This window comes from Melospiza melodia, chromosome 11 (assembly GCF_035770615.1).
Source record: "Melospiza melodia melodia isolate bMelMel2 chromosome 11, bMelMel2.pri, whole genome shotgun sequence".
Classification (NCBI taxonomy): Eukaryota; Metazoa; Chordata; class Aves; order Passeriformes; family Passerellidae; genus Melospiza; species Melospiza melodia.
Window position 1 is genome coordinate 28,325,509 of NC_086204.1, and position 24,383 is coordinate 28,349,891.

A 24,383-nucleotide genomic window follows, 5' to 3' on the forward strand; every position below is an offset into this window, starting at 1 on the left:
GAGTAGGACTGGCAATTAATGATGGAGAATGATAAGGATGTTTGTGCTCCCTTGAAGCTCACAGGATTTCAGGGTGGGAAAGGATATATTTGATATCCAGCCAGAGTTTTGTCAATATGAATATCTGAACCAGCTGCTTTTCTTGCTGTTCTCCCATGGTTGGATTACTCTGTTTTTCTTTGTGTCTTTGTCTTTTTTTTTTTTTTTTTAATTTATAGCTCATGATGCTCTTATGAATTTTACTGCCAGAGTATCACATATTTCTCTTTTGATAGGGGATTATCATTTTACTTCGTTGAGTATGGAACCCCCAGCTCCATTTTTTGTTCTCAAATCAGCCTTTCCCCACTTTAGTTCACCAAATCATACAACCAGCCTCAGCTGAAAGCTGGCAAAGCACCGAGGGGACACAGTAAGTTGAATCTGCCAAGGTGACATCTCTCTGTTAATTCCTGCTGATATTTCCACCTCCTTGGGTGACTGTTCAGAAAACCTCATCTGACCTGTCCACATAAAGTGGTGTCTGAAAATCAAGGTAAATTTATCCCAGATGAGGGAGAGCTTGATATTTCAGATGGAGAACTCAATCTGTGGAGAGCCTGAATGGATAAAGAGGGAACAGCTCTGGGATGGGCCTGGCTTAGGGGTGCCACTCCTGCACGATGTGACTCAAATAAACATTGTGGTTTATTCCCACATGGGTTTGTCCCATTGCCTTGAATGCTTTGTTCAATTAATTACTGGTTGAACCTGCTGCTAAATGTGCCATATCAAAGGCTTGTGGAGCAATATCTTCCCCAGGCAGGTGCTTGGCTTCAGCAGTGCTTTGGAAGTGGCTGAGATCCCAGATATCTGAGGTGGCCCTTGCCCTGCAGCAGCAGAATCTCCCAGTCTGGGTTTCACCCTGAGTCAGCAGAACTCATGTTCCATCACTGTGCAAACTGAAAAGGGACTCTTCATCATCATCGTCATCATCATCATCATCATCATCATCATCATCATCATCATCATCATCATCATCATCATCATCATCATCATCATTCTTTGTTCACCCATCACAATTTCAGCTCTACCAGTATTTCCAGCCTGCCCCACCATTCATCAGCTTCTTCCACAATTATTTGCATCCTTCCCTCTGTGTCACAGCCTTTGTTCCCTATGTGAACTCACTGTTTTTTTCCACCAGGCTGTGAATCTTTCAATATTTAGTCTCTCTTAAATACACATTTCAGCTTGTTTTCCTACAGAACTGAATTTACTTCTACACACATCAGGTTTTGTTCCCACTCAGCTCCACACTTTCTACTTCCCTATCTGTCCTGAGAGTGTGGGATGAGGAACAATCCCTTGTTTAACATGCAAAGCATGCAAACACACGCTAAATAATTATGCAAATATTTTTCAATTGCTTTCATTGTGATTTTTATTACCATTGTTTTGGTCTCACCATGGAAAATGGAAGCCAGTGAGCCGAAGTGTCTGAGTGGAGCTGGACTAGAGCCTGAATTTCCCAATCCCTGTTCAGGCTAGAGCGTGACTGTCTCCTCTGTATGTTCTCCCCTGGAAAATTCTTATTTACAGAAACAGAAGATCTGGAATTTGCATAACTTTGAAGCAGCAGTTCCTGCAGTATGCTCAAAATACTGGGGTTTTTTTTAGAAACCTGAATTCTTATGTTGCCTGATTACATGAGGCTTCCAGCCTTCAATGAAAGGTTCTACTGGTTCTTCAGGTCATTGAGAAAACCTTCACACAGATAATCCAGTTTGGGAGGCTGAAAGCCTGGAGTGAACTGCATCCCTTTGGGATGTTGTGTGGGGTTCCCAGTGCCATTCACTGTGTCCCTTCTCTAGAGCCAGTCTGAGCTGCCACACGTATTTGGGTTTTCAGGCCATGCATTCCACCCAAAACGTGGTAGGTCTGTGGGAGGAAGATGGAACAGCTCAGAAATGGCATCATTTTGACACATGGAAGACAGTGATTCAGTTATTTCACAGGTACATGGACTTCTGCAAATATGCAGCTCATAAAAACCTTGACAGTGTTTGAAGAAGCAGTTTGGTAGTGTCAGACCCTTGTCACTCTGCCAACTGGCCAGTTTGGTTTCCGTATAAACCACGGGCTGGAGGAACAGGTGAGCACTTGGTTGGCCTGAGGAAATGTCCTGTCTTCTAAGGCAGCTTTGTGCATGAAGCTTTAGTGCAGTTTCTTGATCTGGACTTGTTCCGTGAATGAGGAGAGGACCTCAATCTCTGCAGATGCTAATCCAGCACTTCTTGCTGACCTAACATTGACCTACATCATTTAAACCAAAGTGATGTGCAGGCGACACAGTTTCTGCTGAGAAAGTGCAGTGCGTGCCAACATTTTAATATTACTCTTTTTCCTCAGTCAGTTTAATCCAGTGTCTGATGTGAATGGAGGGAAGAAATGATGTACAACATATCCCTTGCACCAAAATCTCAGAAAATGAAATGTAAATGTGTGAGTACGACACAAACCCCCTTTCTGTGAGCACACGCTCGCAGAGTTGCTGGAGTTGCCAAGAGCACAGCGAGCCAACCTACGGCCTGTACGTCTGTAATTTACTGGAGGGAGGGGACAGGTCTAATTTATGCACTTGGCCCTCAGACCAGGGTTTACCTCAATGCTTTTCAATGCACAAATTCTGTAAATCTGTCTGGGAGAAGGAATGTCAGCTCCCGCCAGGCTCTGGACATGCCGAAAATGTCGCTCGCACAGATGATGACTTGTGTTTAATTTGCTGTTGTGGATGGGCCTGAACCAAACTCCTTTTCTTGTTCCAAACATCTCTAAATTTAGGAGGTTTTGGCAACCCAGTCCAGATATGATTCAATAGTTCTTCTGTTCCAAAGAATAAGTATTAGGCTGCAAAGGTGGGAGTCGTTATGTAAATGGGATAATATAAGGGAATATCAGTATTAATACCTTTGTTATGCTCAGAGCTAGAGGTTTGCCAAGGCTTAAGTGGACTCAGGATGAGCTGGACACATCCAATTAATATAAGTAATGTGGCTTTTCTTGAACAAATGTGACTTCTCAGTGCACATTACAGCTGCTGAATGTTCCAGCTCTGCTGCATCTGGTCCTCAGAGGGTTACAAATGTGTATTATAGTGCTACAGCCTGATCTTATTTCTGCATTTGTTTGGTACTAAATAAATGGATTCTGATTTTCAGTGCTTCTGTCAGGGAAGTAAAAAATATTGGTGCGGCTTACTGATGGATATAAAAGCCCCAGAGAAAAAAACACAGAATATGAAATTAAGAATTATGTATCCACATGCAAAGTAAGGGTGCTGGACTCTTTTCCTGATGCCACTGCTGTGTTGACAAATTCTCCATCAAGTAGGTGTCTTCTAAGGCTCTTCTCAGTGAATGCCTCATCTGAATTTCTTCCACTGATGCCACAATTAACACTGACCACGTTCTGCTGCTCCTCTCTCTCATCCAGAGGGAAGCCATCCATGTGTTTATGGTGGCACTGGAGTGCTGGCCCAGGCAGGGCCGGTGGAAGGCAAATTCCTTGAGTTGTGCAGTTGTTTTGTCAAGTGCGCAATTCTGCTCAATTTCAAGAACAGAAAATATTATTTCCTTCCACAGTTTCCTACAGCACCCTCAATTTTCTTTAAATGTTTTGTGATTGCCCCATCATCAAATGCCAGTCTCACTCCAGGATGTTTCCTGAGGGACTGGGATTTACCACTGGCAGATAAAAAGAGAGAAACACAGCAGCATGGAGGAAGATTATTCCAAACCCTCTTCTGGCTTCCCAGGCTGGCAAGACAGGTGGATCTCCCAGCTCCTCCACTGCTTTCTCTGTGGCTCACCATGATCTGCACCTCCAGTCCCTCACAGGGCCCCTGACTGTCACTCTGGAGTTGTCCTTTCCCCTGCAGAGCTGCCTTGCTGCTCTGCACCATGCTGGCTGCAGCCCTGTGGGAGAAGCAGGTCTGTGCCTTTTCTGTGCTGACTGAAGTGCTGAGCACTCTGGGTTACCCCCCTGGAAGCAGCAGGCAGAATCATGGAGCAGGCACAATGTGCCACATGAGGATCAGCTTAGTGAGTTGGATCAGTGACACTTTGCAGCAGAATAAAAACTGCTTATTCCCTTTCCCAGCTGTTCTCCCGAGCACTCTGAGCACTCGCTCGCCTCAGCGCGCGGAGATTTACGTGTCTCACTCCCATTGACATGGCAGAAGGGACCCTCCTCACTTGCAGATTTGTTCTTTTAATAGGCATCCAGCACAACTGGGAATTAAGTGCATGTGTGTGTCCAACAGAGAGGAGACCAGAACCAGCTGTAGGCACAAAGAACTGCTTAGGAGGCCCATTTTTCTGTGCTGATTTGGTAACTCAGGGAATAGCCAAATCTTCCTTTTTAGGAATGGGGAGAAGAGGAAAAACAGAGGACCTCATCTTCAGATTGTATCACCCATGGAAGGGAAGAGATATCAGGGAGAGAACTCTCCACGTGAGGTTCTCTCCCTGATGGGGCAGCTGGAGCAAATAAGGTTCATCGTGGGCAAATGTGAGCTCATTGTGCCTCCACTCGGAGCTGGCAGAGCAGCCGGGGTGTTCTGGGCTCTGAGTCAGTGATAACTTCCTCACATGACTTCCTAATTGAAGTTAGAGATCCTAAAAGATACCAAGCAACTGTGGCACAGACCTGCTGCTCCCAGACTGAGCTCTCTTATACTCCAAACCTCTTCCAGTTGTAGATTTTCTTGCAAGGACATCATGGATTTGGGGAGAGACAGGTAAGGCCCTGTAGCCACTCTCACTGTGAGAGATGCCGGGGTGAGTCACCTGTGCCATATAATGACAACACAAGCCCAGGGAACACCATCCTCAGCGAGGTCCTTTTAGAATTAGCCACACAAGAAGGTGAATCTTAAAGACAAAAGGAAATGGTGTTAGGAGGGAAGAAGTGGCAATGACCGGAGGCCTTAATTTGATGCCAACCGGTATCTCAGAGAAAGCAATTTCCCAGAGGATTGTCAGAGATGTGAAATGAATTGTAAGAGCTGCTTCACAGGCATTTGTGGGCACACACACCTGCTTACAGCAGGGGAAAGACAGTGCGTAAATGTCTGGAATATTACATAAAAGCTGTCTGGTAGACTGGGCAGAGCAATTAAAATCCATCTCGCTTAAACGAACCCTGAGTGCAGGTCAAACAAATCTAATTTTTATTGTTCCTTAAGGAGATGTCTATACAGGAGACCAAAGGGGGATGCAGCCGTCAGGTTAAAAAATCAAGATGCCTTTAAAAAAATTAAATGTTCACAATAGTGCTACAGCAAGCTGGATAAATGATATATTACAGGGATGGTTTAAAACTAATTGATGACTAATGTTGTAATGCATTTGTAGCTACACTGATCTATTATATATCTTGGCCAAGCTGAAGGGACACTTCAAGGAGAAAAATTGCTAACTGTTTTAACCTGATGGAACTCGGGGAAAAAATAGTTACTTTACGAGATAAATGGAAAGGTTGTGACCTCCTAATGTACATCTGGGTCTTGCAATGCAAAATCAAATTATCATTAAACAGAATGTGATCTGTGATGGAATTAAAACAACTACAAACCAGCACAGAAGTTTCCTCAGAGAAACACAATAGCCCAGTTTGAGCTGGGAGCAGTGGCTGCAAAGCTGCCTGGCTAAAGAACTGGTGTAACAAGTTGGGATGGAATTGTTTTGCTCTGTAATGAAAGTTGGTTTAATTGGAGAGTGCAGGAAAAATGTAAGCATCTTTACAGCCATTTACATATGTAAGCCATTCTATAAACATTACTTAATTAGTGTATAAATCATTAACAATTTAGCCCAAGTCCTGAGTAAAGTGTGTCTCTCTGGCTCTTGCAGGGGAGACAGGAAGCCTCATTTTCCCCTCCTCATTTTTGTCATGCCTGAGGCTCATACCCTCTGGGCTTTACCCTTACAGTTGGAATTTGGAGGAGATGTCAGTCAGGCTCTGCTTATTTTCACATCTAATTCATGCAAAAACCAGGTTTCCTCCTGAGGCAGTAAACTGGCCCAGATTTGCTTCAAAGTTTGGCCCAGGTTCAGTGAATGACTCACTTTAACTGAGGTACATCCATCTTCCTGGCTGGAGCACATGGTGGGAAGTGTTGTCAAAGAGCAGAGATCCCCTAGAACCACAGCTCTGGGCTTCAGGACCTTGCAAACCAAAAGCAGGGGCTTGTTCCCTCCTCTGCTTTCCTGTCACCTAACATTAAGGACATCGAGTGGGTGTCCCAAACATTGCTGCTCCACCCAGAGTCCCAGTGTGGGGTTCTGTAGGCTAAACACACTGCAGAAGGCTGGGATGGACTGCTGGGAGCTGGGCTGGGGGGGAATTTCAGCCAGAAGCCTCCCTGGTCCTGGGATCTGTGCAAAATTCTATGGAATAAATCTGGCAATAGGTAACAGATGAAGATAACACTGTGGGCCATTGCCAAAATATGGATTACCTTGAACAGGCCGTGATTAAAAGGCCAAAAATACCACTCTCAACCTCTGAATTGGTTCCCTCCAATAGGAGTATGTGAAATGAAAGAGAACAAGGTAACCAGGACACCCCCCAGCCAGAGGTGACACTAAGTTTCTTCTGCCCCAGAAAAAGTTAATGTAGCAAGGATATGACCAGCCTGTGATATCATCTGAGAGCAACCTATTCCTCCATGTATTCCTCACCTTCCAGTGGGTAGGGAAATGCCTGCAATACCAAACTGCAAATATGTTGTACTTTGAAGGGTTTGATGTACCAAAACCCCCCAAATCCTTCATATATTTTAATTGCTGTACATCAGACTTCCTCCTCTGCATTCACTCAGTTTTGGTTTGAAGCCCAATACAGGCAGCAGCTTGGAAAATTGATTTATAGCTCAAAATGGAGTTTTAATTTGGGGAGGGTCTTTATTTTACAGGGGGACATTACTTTACTCTTTGTTCAAAATTTTAAGTTATTCAGGTCATGGTATTGGTGTCAATTTTCAACATTTGGAAACTCAGTTGCACAAGGACCACTGAGCTGACTTAGAATATTTATTTTCTCAAAGGATGGCAAACAGTCACATCCATGGCTGTGTCTGGGATTTCTTTCCTTTGCTAGCATTTAAACAAAATAACTCAGACAGATAGGTTTTTTTTTTATTCAAGATCAATGTGATTTCTTAAAGCTTCATGGTGAGTAGAAAATCCTCAGATGGGCTTTTTTAAAGCAGAAAAGCATATGAAACAGCTTTAGATGAAACTTTGAGCTGCCAGTTCATTTAAGAGCAATAAAGTAAGGAGGAAAAAAACAGAGTTAACTGGAAGCAGGGCACTTGGCATTCAAGGTGACTGTGAGAGGTGGTCACAAAGGAAGGTTGATCTCTCAGCAACCATGTCAGGTCCTGTGCCCACTATGGCAGAGTTGTGCCCTGCACATGGATTTGCTTCTTAGCTGCTGACTCTCAGTGGCCAGGATTGCATGGAAGGAAATACAGGATAATTATCTGCAATTCTGTTTTCCAGTCCCATATGTCCCAAGATGACGACTTCCCAGGGTACGCTGTGGCCACGGGGATGAGGCGTCCACCAGAACATCCCATGGCATTTCCATGACTGCAGCAGACTGGAGGTAAGGAAACTGTTCTGGTGTTTGGATACACTCACAAACAATGATCCCAGCAAGCCTTGGAGAGGGTGGAGTCACGTTCCCAGTCACATATTCCTCCTCATTTTGGAACAATCAGATATAAAATACTCTAAAATAAGAATGCAGTTACCGCTTATTTCCTTCCTCAATTTCTTATCTCACTTTATCACAACATTCGTAGCTGTGGCTGACAGAAATGGCAAATACATCCAGTATTTCTGATTCTTGTCATGTCTTGCTTTTTATTTCACTTTCAGCTTTTTTGACTGGCCAATGGCTCAAAAAATTAAAAAAAGCCATGATGGCTTTATCATAGCTTTGGGAAGACAAGGTGCAAAATCCAGAGGTTACCAAAGCAGAATGGGATTTTAAAGAATGCCTGAAGCAGGTTCTGCTTCTTGTGCGAACTTCAGCTGTGCCAAAGTTTTTTGTAACTCTTGTACACACATAAAAGCATATTCTACACATATTTCTGTCTATATTTTAATTTACTGAGACCATTTGCTCCATTTGATTTATACTAAGGCTTTATGATTCTCTTTATGTAAGAATGCAAGTAAGAAAATTTAAATGTACCTTTGATTGTCCTATAATTTTTCCATGTTCTTTCAGATATCATGTCAATTGTCCAAAGGAGTTTTTGATGTGATGCACTGAATATTCTGACTTATTCATAGGAGAGCTCAGCATTGGGCACATCATTTACCAGCTCACTGCTGTCACAAGCTATTGCATCCTTCTTCCCTCTTGACCCAAACTCGATTAATCTTTCCAGAGTTTTGGTTTGGGTATGGTTTTGAAACAGTGTTGTTTTTCCCAGGAAGCCTTAAGAACCTGAGCACCTGCTTCATGCTGTCTGGACAGCTCAAAGAACTGCAGAGGGAAGGGAATAATCTCCCCCAGACCTTTGACAGCATCACATTTCCACCCCGTCACGGTGCCCGGTACGTGCAGTGCTGGCAGGAAGAGCTGGGGAAACTCCTGTTTGCTGGGCCATGACCTGTGGAGCTGCATCATTTTAGGAAATACCAGGTTAGCTGCAGGAGCAGGCAAGTGTTACAGCTCTTTGTTCCTGCACAAAAGTTTTCAACATCAGTGAGAGCATCAATGTGTGTATTCAGATTTCCATCTGTCGTGCAAAGCGTAAATCCAAAGCACTCTGCGAGATCAGTCACACCCAGAATATCTGAAGTTGCCTAAAATGTTGATGAATTAACAGCTCACATTTTTCTCCAGAGTTCTGAGTGGTGCAGACATTCTGTTAATCATATATTGCAAGCTGAGGCAATACATTAAGTATGGAAAATAGGTTTATATAACAAAGATAAGGCAGAGCGAACTGGATTCACAAATGTCTTTCTACTCACTCTGTCTATAATAATTTCATTACATTTCTTTGGGGTTTATCCAGTTTTACTGTGACCACCTACTGACAATGTCTCTGAAAGGAAAGAAGAAAAAGCACGAAATTCTAACATGCAAGACATACAAAATAAATCCTGTGACGTTTTCTAATATGGGAATGTTCCTAAATGCCAGACTAAAACATCCCTCCAACGGTTTCTTTTACAGACTTCCCTTGTTCCAGAAACTTGGCCTGACTTAGGAGGAAACCCCATAGCTGTCCCTTAAAAGTTGAATTGCATCAGTGTGGGCAAGATGTTGGGCCAAATTCCTTAATGGTGCAATTCCATGAAAATCAGAAATCCTACACCAGAGCTGAATCTGCCCTCTGGTATAAAATGATCTCCCTGGAGGCAAGACTTTTGGAAATAGTATCATATTTTAATTCTAAACAGACAATTTGTTTTGGGTTGTATACAGAGCGTGACAATCTCACTGCTATAGGAACCAGCTACATAAAAGGTGACTTTATCCCTGTTTCTTGTGCTGCTTGGTTTATCTGTGTGCGATTTGCAGGTAGCTACATGATCCTACAAACTTCTTTTTATGTAATGGAATGAGCCCCTGTTCCGTTTAAGATTTTAAAAGATTACAGAGCTGGCGTTGGAACATTTGTACATTTTGCAATGAGTTAAGGAGAAAGGCTGTGTGTTGTTTATAATCTGGGAAGTACAGATCCCAGTTAATCTTACCCTTGGAGAACAGACAGTTATATTTTTTTATAAATTAACAGATCCTGACTGATTGCCTCCCATGACTGTGTTCACCAGTTTTGGAATTCAAAGGGCAAAATAGAATCTGCCTTTTGTAGAAGGTGCCAGGAATGGCATCAGGACACACTGCCTGGAGGGTGGCTGAGCCTTTTCAATCCTCCCCACACTGACTGGATTTGCCACAACTGTAACAAAGTACTTCATGCAAGCTGGTCATATCCTATGGAAAAAGTCTTGGAAAGATGTTGCAGAAAAAAAAAAAAATTAACCTCTGTTCGCAGTTTTTCTGGAGATATAAGGTATTGTGAAATTTGAGGAGATTTTCACAGCTTGGCTTGTGAAATTCATTTCCAGCTTGACAGATTGTGATTTGATGATTTTGCACATCTGGATTTTGGCACAGGGCTGTGGGGGGGTGTCTCTGGCAGTTTGCCTCCCAGGACAGTGTGTTTGCTCCTGGGCAGTGAAGAGTCCAGTCCTGGCTGAGCTGTCCCCTGCCTGCCCTGCCCTGGGCACTGTCTGTTCCACAAGGGAAAGGCTGCACAGCTGGAGCTGGCCCTGACATCACTGAGCTCAGGAATCACTTGAATAAAAATGTTAATCATAAAGTCATGTTTTTAAAATTCAAGAAGTGTTAGAGATAGGCAAAAAAAGTTGTAGGGGTGTCTGTACTGTGTGTTCTGGGGAGCAAACAACATTTTCACTTGCTGAAAACACTGTGTGCACAGACTACTGAGCAATCTCTCTGCTACACTGCACCAGTGGGCTGCTTTTCAGGCCAGACATTTTGGGAGGGGGTCTTCTCCTTCTGGCAATCTTCCCAGAGGGGAACCAGTTGATGAAACAGGACTTTAAGCCAGGATTTTTTCAGCATTCACACCACAGAAGGAGAGTTTACAAAGGTGGCAAGAGTCATGTGCATTTTCTCTTTGTGTATTGCTGTGGGACAGCAAAGTCATCCTATTTTCCCACCAGGAGCACACGGGATCACAGAACCTCCCTTATTCTTATGGCATTGGAAGTGTGGTTTCAAAAGAAAAATCCCTGTGCTGTCTGGAATGCTCAACTGTTGGGTACCAGAGTCGGAAAACATCCTGCCTGCCACGAACGTCAGGAAAACAGAGCAGCCCTGACTCCAGTGCCAAGTGGTTTTTTGGAAGGCTGACTCCCCTGAGAATAAAGGATATTGGTGTCCAGCCAAGTGGGCAGGCAGGAACAGGCCCTGGGCAAGACACTGGAATTTTGGTGGAGTCTGAAATATTGTCTGCTTGTTTGTATCAGCTTCTGACTTTGGTATTTAAAAGGTGAGCTGCCCAAAACGTGAGGAAATGGACCACAAGTTGATAAAATTGGAATTCTTTTTCTGGTTATATTTAGAGGAACTTAAAACAGGGATTTCCCTTTTTGGCCACTCCAGTATCCAAGAGTAACCTAATATTTCTGTTAAAACCAGAAAAAATCCCCCAAAGGAAATTTCCTTTTTTTCCTATTGTACACTCAAAAATCCCATCTTACTGCAGAGAATTCATTTGGCTTTTACTTCCCCATTTCCCTGTTTAGATGAATAGTCCTGGTCTAATGGCCCAGTGAGCACTTCATCCAGAGTATTCCCCAGCTTATACTTCCCATAACACTTGAAGAAGTGCTATATTTCATCAAATGAGATTAAAACCCAGCCTCGGGTGCTTGTATGAACTGCCAAAGCACACACACAAGCAAGAACTTTATCAAATATTTTTTCCTTTCTATTTCTATGCTAATAAACATCTAAATGTAATTTTGGGGTGTTCAGAGGTCCATTGCTGCTTGACATTCACCAGAAGTCAGGATGTTGGGGCAAAACTTGCACCCACTGAGCTCAAGAGACGTTTTTGTGTTGATCTCAGCAGAGCAGGGCTGGGTCTTTATTTCCTCAACAAGGCTGGAAAATGTTCATTCTGCCTCTTTCCCCTGCACACACATATTTTCTTTTCTTTACAGAAGGAGTCATTTGTCTTTATCTCACCATTCACCTCTCTCTCTAAATGCAGTTAATGGAATTGTCACCTTTATGGACTCATGCTCCATTTCTCAACCTGTCTGGACTTTGGCCTCCAAAGGTTACCACAGCTAGTGAAGTAATATGATTGAGTCTTTTCCGACAGATTTATGCAAGATTTCTTCTCCAGCAAGTGTCACATCGAGTCTAGTTCTGCAAAAGAGAATATTTCAAAGATGCCAACTGTCATCTAAACCCACTAAATTGTTCTGTGGGGTTGAGAGGACTGAGGGCCATCTCGGGCAATTCTGATTTACACTACCTGGAGCTGTTTCCCCGCTGCTTGAAATACGGGCTCTGGTTAATCACAAAAAAAGAGAACATCCCTGTCTCCCAGAAAGCACATTTAAAATGGAATTTTCATTAGTTACTCTGTAATGAAAAGGCAAAGGGTGTATTTTAAGTGAATCTGTCCAGAATCTTGGAAGAAGGGGGGGTGTTATTTGATGGAAAACTACAGCAGCCACACACTAAACAGGAAAAATTGGTCTTGAGTTCATTTAAGACACATACATCCACAGAATATTTTCAAGTTTATGGAAAGATTTTGGAATTATAGAGGATTCACTGCACATGTATCTGCTCCTCCTGCATTTGATACAAAGCACAAATTAATCATCATTATTCTGCACTAATATAACACCTCTTAACCCTCAGCTTTCAGAATATTTCAAAGGAGCAATGAATTAAGCCTCATGTGGGCTTGGGAATATGTGATAATCTAAACTTGGATTCTTTAATAAAAAGCATTTTCAGGACTTTGATTTTGGAAGTTGGAAACTTATAATTGTTCTTGAAAATATCTTCCTTTGTCACTCACTCGGAAAGAAATCATGTGAGTACTAGAGAAGTGAGAGGAAATGGAAAAATGTATTGAGCAAAAGTTAATAAATTTGTCTGTACTTATTTTTGTTATTTATTGGAGCAAAAAGACCTAGGTAAATTGAGGTGCTAATGTGATATAAGTGTAAAAAAGGCAAATTTGATGCCTGTCTGTAACTAAAAGAGTGCAGGGGGAATTATTATTGCCACTGTACAAGTCTCTTGCAAGCCATCATTTAAACATTACACAGTATGTCAGACTCTGATCACTCACGCTCAGAAAAGATGAATTCTGACTGACAGAAGTGAAGAAAAAACTATTAGATAATCCACAACTTGCTGTTATGAGAGAAAATGAATGATTAATATTTAAGTTGGCAAAACAAATAAGGGACTTCAGTGGTGTCTACAAATACATTGTGGGAGGAGAACAAGTATTATACTAAAAGAAACTGTCAGTGTATGACTATACAGAGGGCAGAAATAAATTTGTTTGTAATGAACAGAGGAATGGGATTCTGGAACAGAATCAGATCCATTTCTCTGGGCTTCATTTTATTGCTTTTCAGTTGAACAAAACATTTGGGTATCTCCCCAGTCACGGTGCCTTGTTTTAGGCCACTGAGCTAATGCAAAACAGCTCGTTTGTGTCTCTGAACTTTACACTTTCCCTGCATGGAGCTTCCCTGGCCAGAGTGGTGGCCCTGCTCTGGGATTTGTCCCCGTGGGCCAGGTCTGACTCAGATTGGGATGTGCACATCTCAGAAAACAGAAATTTACGTCTCACTACACCGCAGACCTCCTGGGGAGCAAAGCAGAGCATGAGGGCACACATTCACACCATGCTGTAAAATGACTTGGAATTACAGTCAGGAGGGGGTATTTTATTTTTTAACCCATCTATTCAAAGCAAAACATTTGGACTAATGAAGAAGCCCCCAAACACTGCAGTTTGGGTCAAATGTCCTTTCTAAGCCAGCCCAGACACAAGGTATTCCCAATGGAAAAATCAATTTTCACCCAGATTTCAGTTTGGTATAAGCAGTGTTTTCCATCAGAAAACCATCCCAACGGAAAATTCCTAACTGGTTCTAGTACAAAGTGACTAGCAAAGCTCTCAAAATGATTCAGTGGCAAGGCTGGAATGAGAACCCACAGCTCCTGACCACGAACCCTGTGCTCTAACCACGAGACAAACACTCATCTTTCCCTGAGCAAGGTTGTTCCTGCAGCATTTCTGCTCCGACCGAAGTGGGAATACTCTGGAAATGTTGCAAGAGAACTTTTTTTTGCTGCAAGATTTCCTGTTGTAGAATATTTGGGGGGTAACGGGAAAAATCCCTGGTGGCTCCCTGGGGCCAGAAGTGTTTGGACATGATGGGAATGTGAGGGCTGCCATCTGCTCCTCCCTGCGTGGGCTGGGGAGGGTCACGCAGGGGTGTGGTGGGATCTGTCCCAAACCATGGAGCGCTCAGCCACGGCTGGCCCATGGGCTGGACTCGATGATCCAAGAGGTCTTTTCCAAGCTCATTGATTCTGTGATTTCTCTGTTTTCCAGGGATGCATTTGAGGGCATCCTCTATCCGTTTTAAGTAAACCTTAACTAAACCCAGGGTTTTCTTCTTCACATCAGCAACTCTCCACTTTTCAGGTAAAACTCTCAGTGTCCCCATGCAGAGAACCAAACTCATGGCTTGCAGCTGCTTTACTCATTTAAGAAGCATTTCCATTACATTTAAGGAGGCTCAGGGTGAGAGATGTCCTGAGCCCTGACATTCCCTCCTCTTTATTTATTCTTCTATATGTTTCTACATAGTTATTTGCCTGTATGTTTTTATATATTTATTCTTCTATACTGTATACGTTCTTCTCAGCGGTCTCCACGTGGCTTCTTGCACCGCTTCTACGACCCCCGTTATTTCCCAGCCATGTACGCGGCAGCGGGGCTGGAAAATCACATTTATCACCCGTTTACAAACCGCGCCAAGCCCCCGCCTTGTTCCCGGTGCAGACCCGGGCGCAGGGCGATTCCCGGCCCGAGCCGCCGCTGCCCTCAGCGCCCGGCGGCGCCGCCGCTTCCCCCGCCCGCCCCTTCCCGGCGCAGGCGCGGCCGGCCCGGCCCGGGGCAGCCCGGCGGCTTTCCCGGCAGCGGCGGGTTCAGGGGACGTCCCCGCCGCGGTGTGCAGGCCCGGGCAGTGCCGGGGGCACAAGTAAGTGATGGCTGCAGAGTAAGTGTCGGCGCTGGCCGGGCCGCGGCGGCCCCGGCCCTCAGCGCGGCCGCCCGTGAGGGCAGCGCCGCGCGCGCCGCCTCAGCGCGGCTCCCGCCCCTCTCCTTGCCCCCGTCCCTGCCCCCGTCCCTGCCCCTTCTCCGCCGTGACGCCCGGAGGGTTCCGTCCTCCTCCGGTAGGGCTCGGATCCTGCTGCTCTGAAGGGAGCTCTGGCGTTCGTGTTGTTGTTTAATCACCAGCGCCGCCTCCTTCCCCAGGGAGCCCCTGGCCGCAGCCGCGGGCCCCGTGCGGCGCGCCCCGGCCCTGCGTGGGCTGAGCGCTCACATCGCCCCGGATCAGCTCAGAGCTCGCTCTTCGTGCAGCCCGGGGGATTTACGGCCTGCTGGCTGTCCCGAGTTGTCTCCTCCTGACGTTTCTGTACAGCACGGCCATATGTGACTCCCACTGTAATTCAGAGGGAGCGGGGCTGCCCCTCACAGCCCCCGCTGGGGTGCCCAGTGCCAGGGGAGGCGTTTGGTGTTGCCCAGGGTGGGCACAGGGATCCTCCCAGTGCCTCCTGTGCTGTTGGATCTCCTTTATCCCAGCTGCCTTCCCATGTGCTTCAAATGGGATGCACAGCTTCCTGGTGAGGGAAAAAGGAGAGGCGCACGCTGATTCCTTCATGATGCCGAGTGACAGGACGTGAAGGAATGGCCTGAACCTGTTTCAGGGGAGGTTGAGGTTGGATAGTAGTAAAAGATTTCCCCCTGGAGGGTGGTCGGATTCTGGAACAGGCTGCCCTGGAAGGGTCACAGAACCAAATCTTCCAGAGCTCAAGGGGACATTTGGACAATGCTCTTGGGCCCATGGTGTGATTCTTGGGGTTCTGTACAAGTCCAGGAATTGGGCTCAATGATCCTTGAGTGTCCTTTCCCAGCTCAGCTTTTTCTGTGATTCTGTGAAAGGGCAGTGCTCAGGTGACCTGACCTGGGCAGGTGGGACATGCACATCACTCCCACACTTGCCTAATCCTCCATATCCCTAGGAGATTTCCATAAATGTAGTCTCCAGTCTCGTCTCTCTGGCCCTTGTGTCCTGCTGCCACCGCTGTCCTCGTCCTCATGCAGCTCCCCTTTCTGGCACCTCCACAGCCTGGTCTCCTTGTCATGCCCTGTGATCCCAGGCAGCTCCTGGGCTGGCACAGAGCACCCCCAGGAACCTGCTGGAATTTACTCGTGCTTGGCTCCAGAGCTGCCAGCACGGCCGTGTTCCTCGCTGCTGCCAGGCTCTGCCCCGCTGAGGAACTGGTAACTTGGCAGATTCCTTCCCTGCTGAGGTGCCTGGGATTTGTTAGGAAGTTTAATAAACTTAGCACCAGTGCTCTTCTCTGGAGAGCACTTACGAAATAAATTCCAGGGAAGTAGAGGAAAGGGCTTGATCATCTAGGAGGTTTTTAAGAAGTAATAAGCAGGCACATTGTTGGGAAGGTGGTCTTGTATGTAATTCCCTTGTATTTCACTCTCGTGTATTTCACTCTCGTGTATTTCATCCCCTTGTATTTGACTCTCATGGATTTCACTCTCCTGAATTTCATTCTCATGTATTTCACTCTCATGTATTTCATTCTCGTCTATTTCATTCTCATGCATTTCATTCTATTTTCTTATCCTGGAACACCATTTGCTTAAGTAGTTGAGGTTAATTTTTTTTGAGTATACTAAGATATAATACAAAACCATAAAATTTTAAAGGCTCTGTAATGTTAATGGTCCCTTTCCTTCAGGAATGTGTATGAGCATATGGAAAAAAAAAGAGACTCTTCTTTTTCCTGGGAAGAGTGTCTGGGATAGGAGGATGAGTGCAGAGAGAATTGGTTGCTTGTAGGGACAGCTGTTCCCAGCTATAAGAATCATGGCAGAAATTAATTTATAGTGTCAATAGAGACTAAATAAACTAGTTCTATGCTAGGAAGTTTTTATGTGTATTCTTAGCCACTTTTGTTTCTCCATTCTGTGTTTCTCAGTTAAATTATCATTTTAAAATGTTGGTTCTTTTGAATAAATAAATAACTGCTTTTGTGCAGAATTAGTGTTTCTTTTAACCTAAGCTAATATGCAACCCCACTTCCCCTTAAGTAGTTGTGACAGGAACTTTGGGGAGAGTGTTTTTGAAATTGCAGCCCAAATAAATGTTTAATTTTAAACTGACAGATTACTTGGGGCTGTCATTCTTCTCAGGCTTTTACTATGCAAGAGTGAACAAATTCTGTAAAATAAACCGTGGATTTGGCTTATGGACACATGTTTGCTTCTGGGCTGAGCATCTTGAAGTGGTTTGCAGCATGTCTTTAAAAATTTATTTCACTGTTGCATCTACTGCTGGCCTAAGTGCTCCAGTATCTGCCAGGAGTAATTATAGGCAGTTGGTTCAGATGTTGCTTAAATGTGTAAGCCTTGATGGGAAATGCAGTGGATTTCAGCCAGAATGCTAATTTTGATGTTTTATCATTTCATAAAACTGTGAACTCAGAACAAATTATTTTTATACTGATCTGCTGATACGTAATCACAGGGTTAGTGCCAGATTCAAGCGTGATGTAGCACCGGAGTCTAAAATGGGATTAAAGTTGGAGTATCAGCACTAGCCTAGCTTGGCTAATTTGTATCCACAGTGCCATAATGGCTGCATTACCCATGTAACCTGCACAGAAACTCCTGGTGCCAAGGCTGGTTTGCTGCAGGAATGCAGTTTAAAGCTGTTGTGTGAATTGTAATTGTGCCTTTTGTATTGCATTCTCCTCCAAATTACGTTTTATAACTTAAACAGATATTTTGCAAATTCACATTATTGTGCTAGGCTGTGTTTATAGTATACTGCTTTTTTGTAGCATGTGCTTTGTTGGTTTTTTATTTGTTTCTCCATTTTCATCATAGCATAGAGTGAAAAAAAATAAAAAAGTCACCGTACATGAATCAATTTTACAGGCAAAGAGCAGAGATTATTCTCTCTGTCCATCATGAGTAGGTTAAAGTGATAGAGACACAGGGATATGAAAGATCTTCCTTAGCATTAGATTGATAAGCTGTGGATCCAAACACTTGGGTCCATCAGTCATTTTGGAGCCTGTTACCTCTTTTCAACTAGTCATGAAGCTGCTACAGCCAGAATTTATGTAATAATTAGATGGCATTTTTTCCCCCCTCAGTCAATGTAAACAAGATAGTGTCTTCTTTCAGGGCTCCAGGCATTCTGCAGAGTCATTTGGGACACGTCTGTCTGCCAGGTCATTAGCACAGCCTGTGGGGATGTGTGCAGCTGCAGCGTCAGAGCAGGGAATGGATCTCAGCAGCGTGCTGTGCATGGCTTGGATCCACTGCTGTTGCCAGGCTGGGGAAAAGGAAGGGTGCTGCTAGACACCCCCCTTATTCCTTAGGTTTTCCTGCCTGGGAGTTGTGTCCTGGCATTTACTGATCAACATTTCCTCTGCTGGACAAACTGGAGGTTATGGCAAGTGTTCAAAATCCTGCCATGGTGTGAGTGCACCTGTGATGTTCATGAGTGTCAGGGGTTTAGTTCTGAACTCCTGATAGTGGCTGGGAGGTTGCCATTGATGGATGCAGGATCAGAGCCTGCTTTTGAAGTGATGGCCCAGTCCCAGCAGGGCCCAGAGTGCTTCAGAGGGAGTTGGAGCTGTTGGTTTTCCCCAAAGGCTGTGCCTTCTCACCTCATGTTGTGTGTTCTCACAGCCCTCTTCTCAGCCTTCCTTTTTCCTGAGAGCTCCTCTCTGCAGGTGCTTCCTGCTGTTCCCGGGGTTAGGTGGGCTCTGGAGCAGGGGCAGCTGCACTCGTTTCCTTTGTGTGCCACAGTTACAGGCTGGGGACAGCCGGGTGTGCTGGGCGTGGGCCTCGTGCTGCTGCTGCCGTGCAGAGCCCATCGGGGTGTGCAGCAACCTCAGCAGGGCCAGGGAAAACCAGGGGGAGCAGCAGCCCCAAGTCTTCCCCAAGAGCTCCTGGATCCCTCTGCTGTGAGCTCAGCGTTTTGGGACCTGCCTGAAGCTGGAAATCCCTGGCCAGTTCCGTGCTCCTGAGCAGCACCTCTGAGCTGACACCAACACGTTGTTTTCCTGCTGCAGCGTCTCTGAGCAGTATCTCCACCTGCCCACAGTGGCCTTGGCATTATTTCTTGCTCTTTATTAGTACTGACTACTGCAGTGTGTTATGGTGCTTGTGTTACTGCCACATCCATGAGCACTCAGAGCAGGGAAATGCTTTTTGTCTTAATGTAGAGATTGTGAGTTCAGCTCAATAGCCATGATGTGTGGATAGCTGCAGTGAGGCCTTTGGGGGTGATTCAGAATGCAATGGATTCATGACTGCATGGAGAAAGTAAATACACAGCAATTGCTTAATGTCTCCTCTAGCTCAGGAGCTCAGACACATCAAACAAAACTAGCAGGTGGCATGCTCAGAACAAACCAAAGGGCTTTTTCCTGCATTGTTTACACAGAACTTTGTAACTCGTTACCACAGTCGTTTGCAGTTAGAAAAGTTTCCCTGGATTCAGAAAGAGCACAAACAAATTTAGAGAGGAAAAAGCCTTCAAGGTCTGCTAATCCTAAAGATAAAATTTCTGGCTCAGGAAGTGCCTTTACTATAGATAGCAGGAGGAAAGGTGTCCTGGGGAAGGACTGCTGGATGAAAAGGGCAGGCATATGCTTTTCTTACGGCTTCTGCTGTTTGTGGAGGATCCTGGGCTAATTGGACCTTTCATCTGACCCAGCACAGCCATGCTCTGCTCTTTAATCAGGGGCCAGAATGCCATTGCTCCTATTTGATCATCACTACCACAGGCTGTGTCTGCCTGTGTGAGCTGAAGACAGGAACTGGAAGGAGAGCAAATAATTCTTTCTGTACAAACTCTTCTCAAGCAGAATACAGAGAAAACCAGCCCTGCTGTTGGTATTTACTGACACTGGTCATGCTGACATCCTTCTGCTGTTCCTGAGTGAGATAACTATGTAGGCAGTAGAAGCTGAAAATAAATAATTTTTGGATCTAATTTCTTAGAATAATTTAGTAATTTTCATTTCTCCCCTTCCTGGTTCCATTAGGATAAACCCGAATGCGTCTTGCTATAAATCAGAGCAGGTGGAAGTAGTTTGGCCTGAAAGTATTTAAAATCCAAAAGCTAGAATTAGAGAGCAAAGGGCAGCAATGAAGTAATGACTTTGTCTTGGACACTGAAAGCAAGGGGAAGAAAAAAGATCTGGAGAGACATTACAGCAAATTAGTACATGGTGAATTATTTATAGAGAGAAAAGGAGATAGTAGAAAATAGTAGAATATTAGAATAGTAGAAAATCAGTCCTGCCTATGCTGGGTTTTATTGACATTGCATTACAATGTTAGGGGGACAGTTAGGAAGGTTTTGATGGAACAATCTAAATATTATAGGACTGGAATCAGGGTTTTATCCTACTACTGAAATCTTTCATTATTTTAAGCTGGTTTTCCTTATAATATGTAAGAAAACTTCACAGAACGTACCAGAGAACTGATGAAAGAATCTAGAGGTGTTTGGTTTTCAATGAAGAAGCATATTTTCCCCAGCTCCATTTTTATTTATTTCATTTTTTTGACTGTTAGCACAGTTCTCACATTCCTAAGCCAGATCCTGCATGTATATTTCTGTTTGGGGAAGGGAAAAGGGGAGGTGAGGTGTGCTTTTGTTCCTTGTGTTTGTTTTGTTTGCTGTGGGGTAGCTGACAAATAAATGCTTGTTGATAGTTATAGCACACCCCCTTGGGCATTTAAGGATATTTGCTATATTAGTACTGCCCTTCACCACAGTGTTAGAATTCCCCATCTGCTCCTGCTCTCCCACACAGACATGTGCCTTCTTTCTCTTTCCTCATCCAAACAGGAATTACAGAAGCTGGAAGAGCAAAGGGAGTTCACTGTCTTCAAGCAGATCCTGCCACTCTACCACCACCACTTGTACTGGTTCCTTACCTCTAGCAAGCCAACAAAGTGCTGAATTTCCAGTATAATGTCAAAAGGGCTTGTTTTGGTTAATGTCCTTTCTACAATTGAAAAGCAGCTTTTCTTTAGCATTTTTAGATCTTTTCACACGAAGCTTATGAAGCCTAATTTGAGCCTGTTAATCTTTTTCTTGGTAACCCATAGAAAAGCACAGCTGCACTACTAAAAACACTCTGTTTATCCACAATCACCGGCTCTGGGCAGCCCGCAGCGTTCCAAAGATCAAAGTTTAAAAGAGACAGCCCTTCCTAATTCTTTGTGTTTAAGCACACAGCACCACAAATTCTAAATTGCTGCTGCTGAAAGCTTGTGCTGAGCTTGGGCCTATGTTGATGTGAGTGCAGCCCCTCCTGCACCCTGGCTTTAACAGAAAGGAACATCCTGGCAGCTCAATAACTGAGGTAAACTGGGACAGACAAGTCTAACAGTGCTCATGAAAAACTCATCTTGTTACTTACTCATTCCTTTTAAATTAAAGTAAATAATGTTAAGGATTTTCTTTTTTTTTAAATTTAATATTTTTGCAACTGAGTTTCACCCCTCCTTTTTCTTTCTTCATTGCTTATGTGGGAAAACTAACACATTTGTACAAGGATAAACTGGGAAGTCTGTGGTTTCCAGCATGCACATTTTGAATAATATTTATACAGACTATTATTTAATGGGCCATATAAATATTTATAATATGCTGTAGCCTTTTGATCATAAATGCTTGTTTGAAAAGCCATTCTGTCCCTGCTGTGATTTGCAGAGAAAGAGGCCATTGCTGGTTTAGTGCTTGGAGGGAATTTTGGCTTCTTGTCCTGACTTAGCAGTTACAGTCATGGATTAACACGGTCAAGCTGGACATGTCTCTTAAGTTTACTTTTTTCCTCTGCCCCTCTCCTTCTGTTTGCAAATTCAAATAATAAGTTGAAAATATGAGGCTTGAGTTCTGCAGTGGACAGAAGGCTGTACTGAAGGAGGCCTTTTTTCTTGGCTGCAAGGAGCCAGGCTCCCTGAGTTTAGATACTTCAGGGATTTAGAAGGTCCTATCTCCACTGGGAGTCCATGAACATGCATCATCCATGCATAAAATATTTTGGTGTCATGTTAGGAATATTGTGCTTGATTGACTGACCTGTCTGACTGGACTTGAAGGATATTTTATTTCAGTCATTTTTCTGGTTCAGTTTTTCTCATGATTTTATTGCCTGCAGAAGCAAAGAATCCAGCAGATAAAAAATCCAAACCAACATTTTATTTGCATAACAATTTTCCTTTCACATGACAATGAATGTTGGTGTTTAAATTCCAAAGCAAGCTTGTGCAGGGACCTTCTGCTACCCCTGAAATCCATTCAAGAGTTCCTTCAGCTTTGATTTGGAGCTTCCTTTTGTACCAAAGAAATCTTCTGGAAACAAAACAGAATGACAACATTCCTTTTTAAAGTTCTTATCACTGTACTTTGACTAAATATTTTCCACCAACTTCTCTGCTGAGTTCTTAGGTTCTCAAGAAATACCCTTGGGCAGAGTCCATAATTGCTGACATTTATGACCTAGAGATGACAGTGCTTTTTGTGGATGGGGTTGATAAGTAGGTGGCATACCAAATGTTTGGTATTCCAAAAAAACCCTTGGCATCAGATTATGTTTTTGCAAGCAGATCAGATCCTGTTGCAGAGACAGGATTTTTTGAAAAGCCTCTGTAACTTAGGGCTTGCTGTTGAAAAAGGATTCATATTTACTTTTAGCCTTTTTTAAATGAGATATTGAGTGAATCTTGCTGCTTTGTGAATCTAGGTGAGCTTTATTCAGAAAGAGACCCATTAGTTTGGGGTTCTTGGTTTTGTGCTGTCACTTTTTCCTGTTCCCACTGATTGACAGCAATAAACTGGTGGATGTTCAAAGGCTGATAGGCACTGCTCAAGCACATAAACAAACTCTGCTTCCTGCCCAGTCACTCACACAGGCACATCCTGGTTGCTTAGTAAGGAAAAAAAAGGAAAGTAAACATTACATGGGCAGATTGGGTTCCAGGTTTCAAATGTTTGTGGGAAGAATCCAATGCAAAGCCATAATTTCAAGTGCTGAGTAGGAGGTACTGTGAGCTTAATTCTCTAACATCTGCTAAGCTTGTTCTCTAAGTAGCAAAAACACATTAATGAGCTAAAATCAAGGCTGCCATACAAGGAAGAGAAATTTGGAGTAATATTGTGTGTGAGAGCAGGAGGCAGGATATAAAATACTCCTTTTGCTATTTGTATTTATGAAGAGCAAGTAAGAAGGATTTGCCTATGCTTAAAAAAAAGAATCTGTTTGGCAGCTTGTGGTTTATTCTCAACTTTTTATGAGTCAGCAGCTAAAGGCAGAGCCGAAATAGGGGAAAAACAGGGAAATTTGTGAGATAGTATCAGGAACAGTATTATGCAATGCCTTTGTAGTAAAATTTCTCACAAGGAACTTGCAGCACCTGCAGCCAGCCTTTGGAGCTTTGGGGAGCTGGAGTGCAAAATTAAGAAGTAAATACCATGTTGAAAAGAATATCTTAAAACTGCTTTTCCAGCTGAGGGCTAAGAGGGAGAAGCTGAGTGTTGTCACCCCCCAGGTGACAGATGCGGTATTAATCACCCCTAGCAGCAGAGTTGTCTTCTCTGGCAGAGGGATTGGCTTTTGTTCCTCTGACCAGGTCACAGAGCCAGGGCCAAGAAAATAAAGCAGGCCTTCTTGCCAATATTCCTAGGTGTTAGACTCATGGCACACCATTATTTTTAGCTGATTGCTCATCGCTTGGACACATGACCTTGCTTAAGGAGATTAGTGTGTGTTGCACCTAATCTGCTGGGCAGAACCAGCATGCTGGGAGGCAGCAGCCAGCATTTCCAGCAGGACCACAATATGCTCTATAGCTTGGAGGTTTTTCTACTTTCTGACATTATTACAAGCTGGTGATCTGTGGAGCTACTCTGGTGACCCTGCAGGGTGTGAGCAGAAGGTGGTGTGGTGACTGCTTTGGTCTGTACCAGGGACAGAACTCCCTCGTGCTGGCCAAGCAAAGAACAAAATCATGAGCCCTGGACCCAGCAGTGGGGTCTGGGCATGAAGTGCCAGATTGAAGCAGGGAGGAATGATTGTGTGATGGCAGATCTGCACTGACTGACCACATTTCCATGAGCTGTTTAAAGGGTGGGAGGAAGGGAAGCTTCAGTTGATTTCTTCAGCCGAGGTGTTATACCATTTTCAGTGCAAATGAAGCTTTGTCCTAATTAATTATTATCCAGAGTCAGAATTTTCTGAGACTGAGGGCTCCTTGTTTTCTTCTCTATTTCAGCTGCTGCCTCTAACTGTCAATGATTGTAGATTTGTGATATCTATCAGCAGCAGTGGTTACAAGCCAGCCATGGATGTGAAAGACACCTACATTATTCCAGTAGATCTTGACCTATACTCAATGTTATTATTAAAAAAAAGAAAAAAAAATTATTAATTTGGAATGTGAATAATCA

At 44.0% G+C, this 24,383-nt stretch overlaps 1 protein-coding gene and 1 long non-coding RNA gene across 5 annotated transcripts in view; both read left to right on the plus strand.

Annotated features, from left to right (window-relative positions):
- The window catches only part of LOC134423303 (uncharacterized), a 153,292-nt gene extending 140,091 nt beyond the window's left edge, over positions 1 to 13,201 (plus strand). The window contains exons 8-10 of the long non-coding RNA XR_010029047.1: positions 7,548 to 7,653; positions 8,492 to 8,703; positions 11,819 to 13,201. This is a non-coding gene — a long non-coding RNA (uncharacterized LOC134423303). The remainder of the gene's footprint in view (positions 1 to 7,547; positions 7,654 to 8,491; positions 8,704 to 11,818) is intronic.
- Positions 13,202 to 14,783: 1,582 nt separating this feature from the next.
- Positions 14,784 to 24,383, plus strand: part of FGGY (FGGY carbohydrate kinase domain containing) — a 128,785-nt gene continuing 119,185 nt past the window's right edge. For 2 of the 4 annotated variants that reach the window (XM_063166210.1, XM_063166214.1), the window contains exon 1: positions 23,751 to 23,793. In XM_063166210.1, the coding sequence (XP_063022280.1) occupies positions 23,776 to 23,793 (18 nt within the window). In that variant the 5' untranslated portion in view covers positions 23,751 to 23,775. Of the gene's footprint in view, positions 14,859 to 21,149; positions 21,298 to 23,750; positions 23,794 to 24,383 lie in introns of those variants that run through there. The other 2 variants (XM_063166212.1, XM_063166211.1) reach the window with 2 other exon arrangements.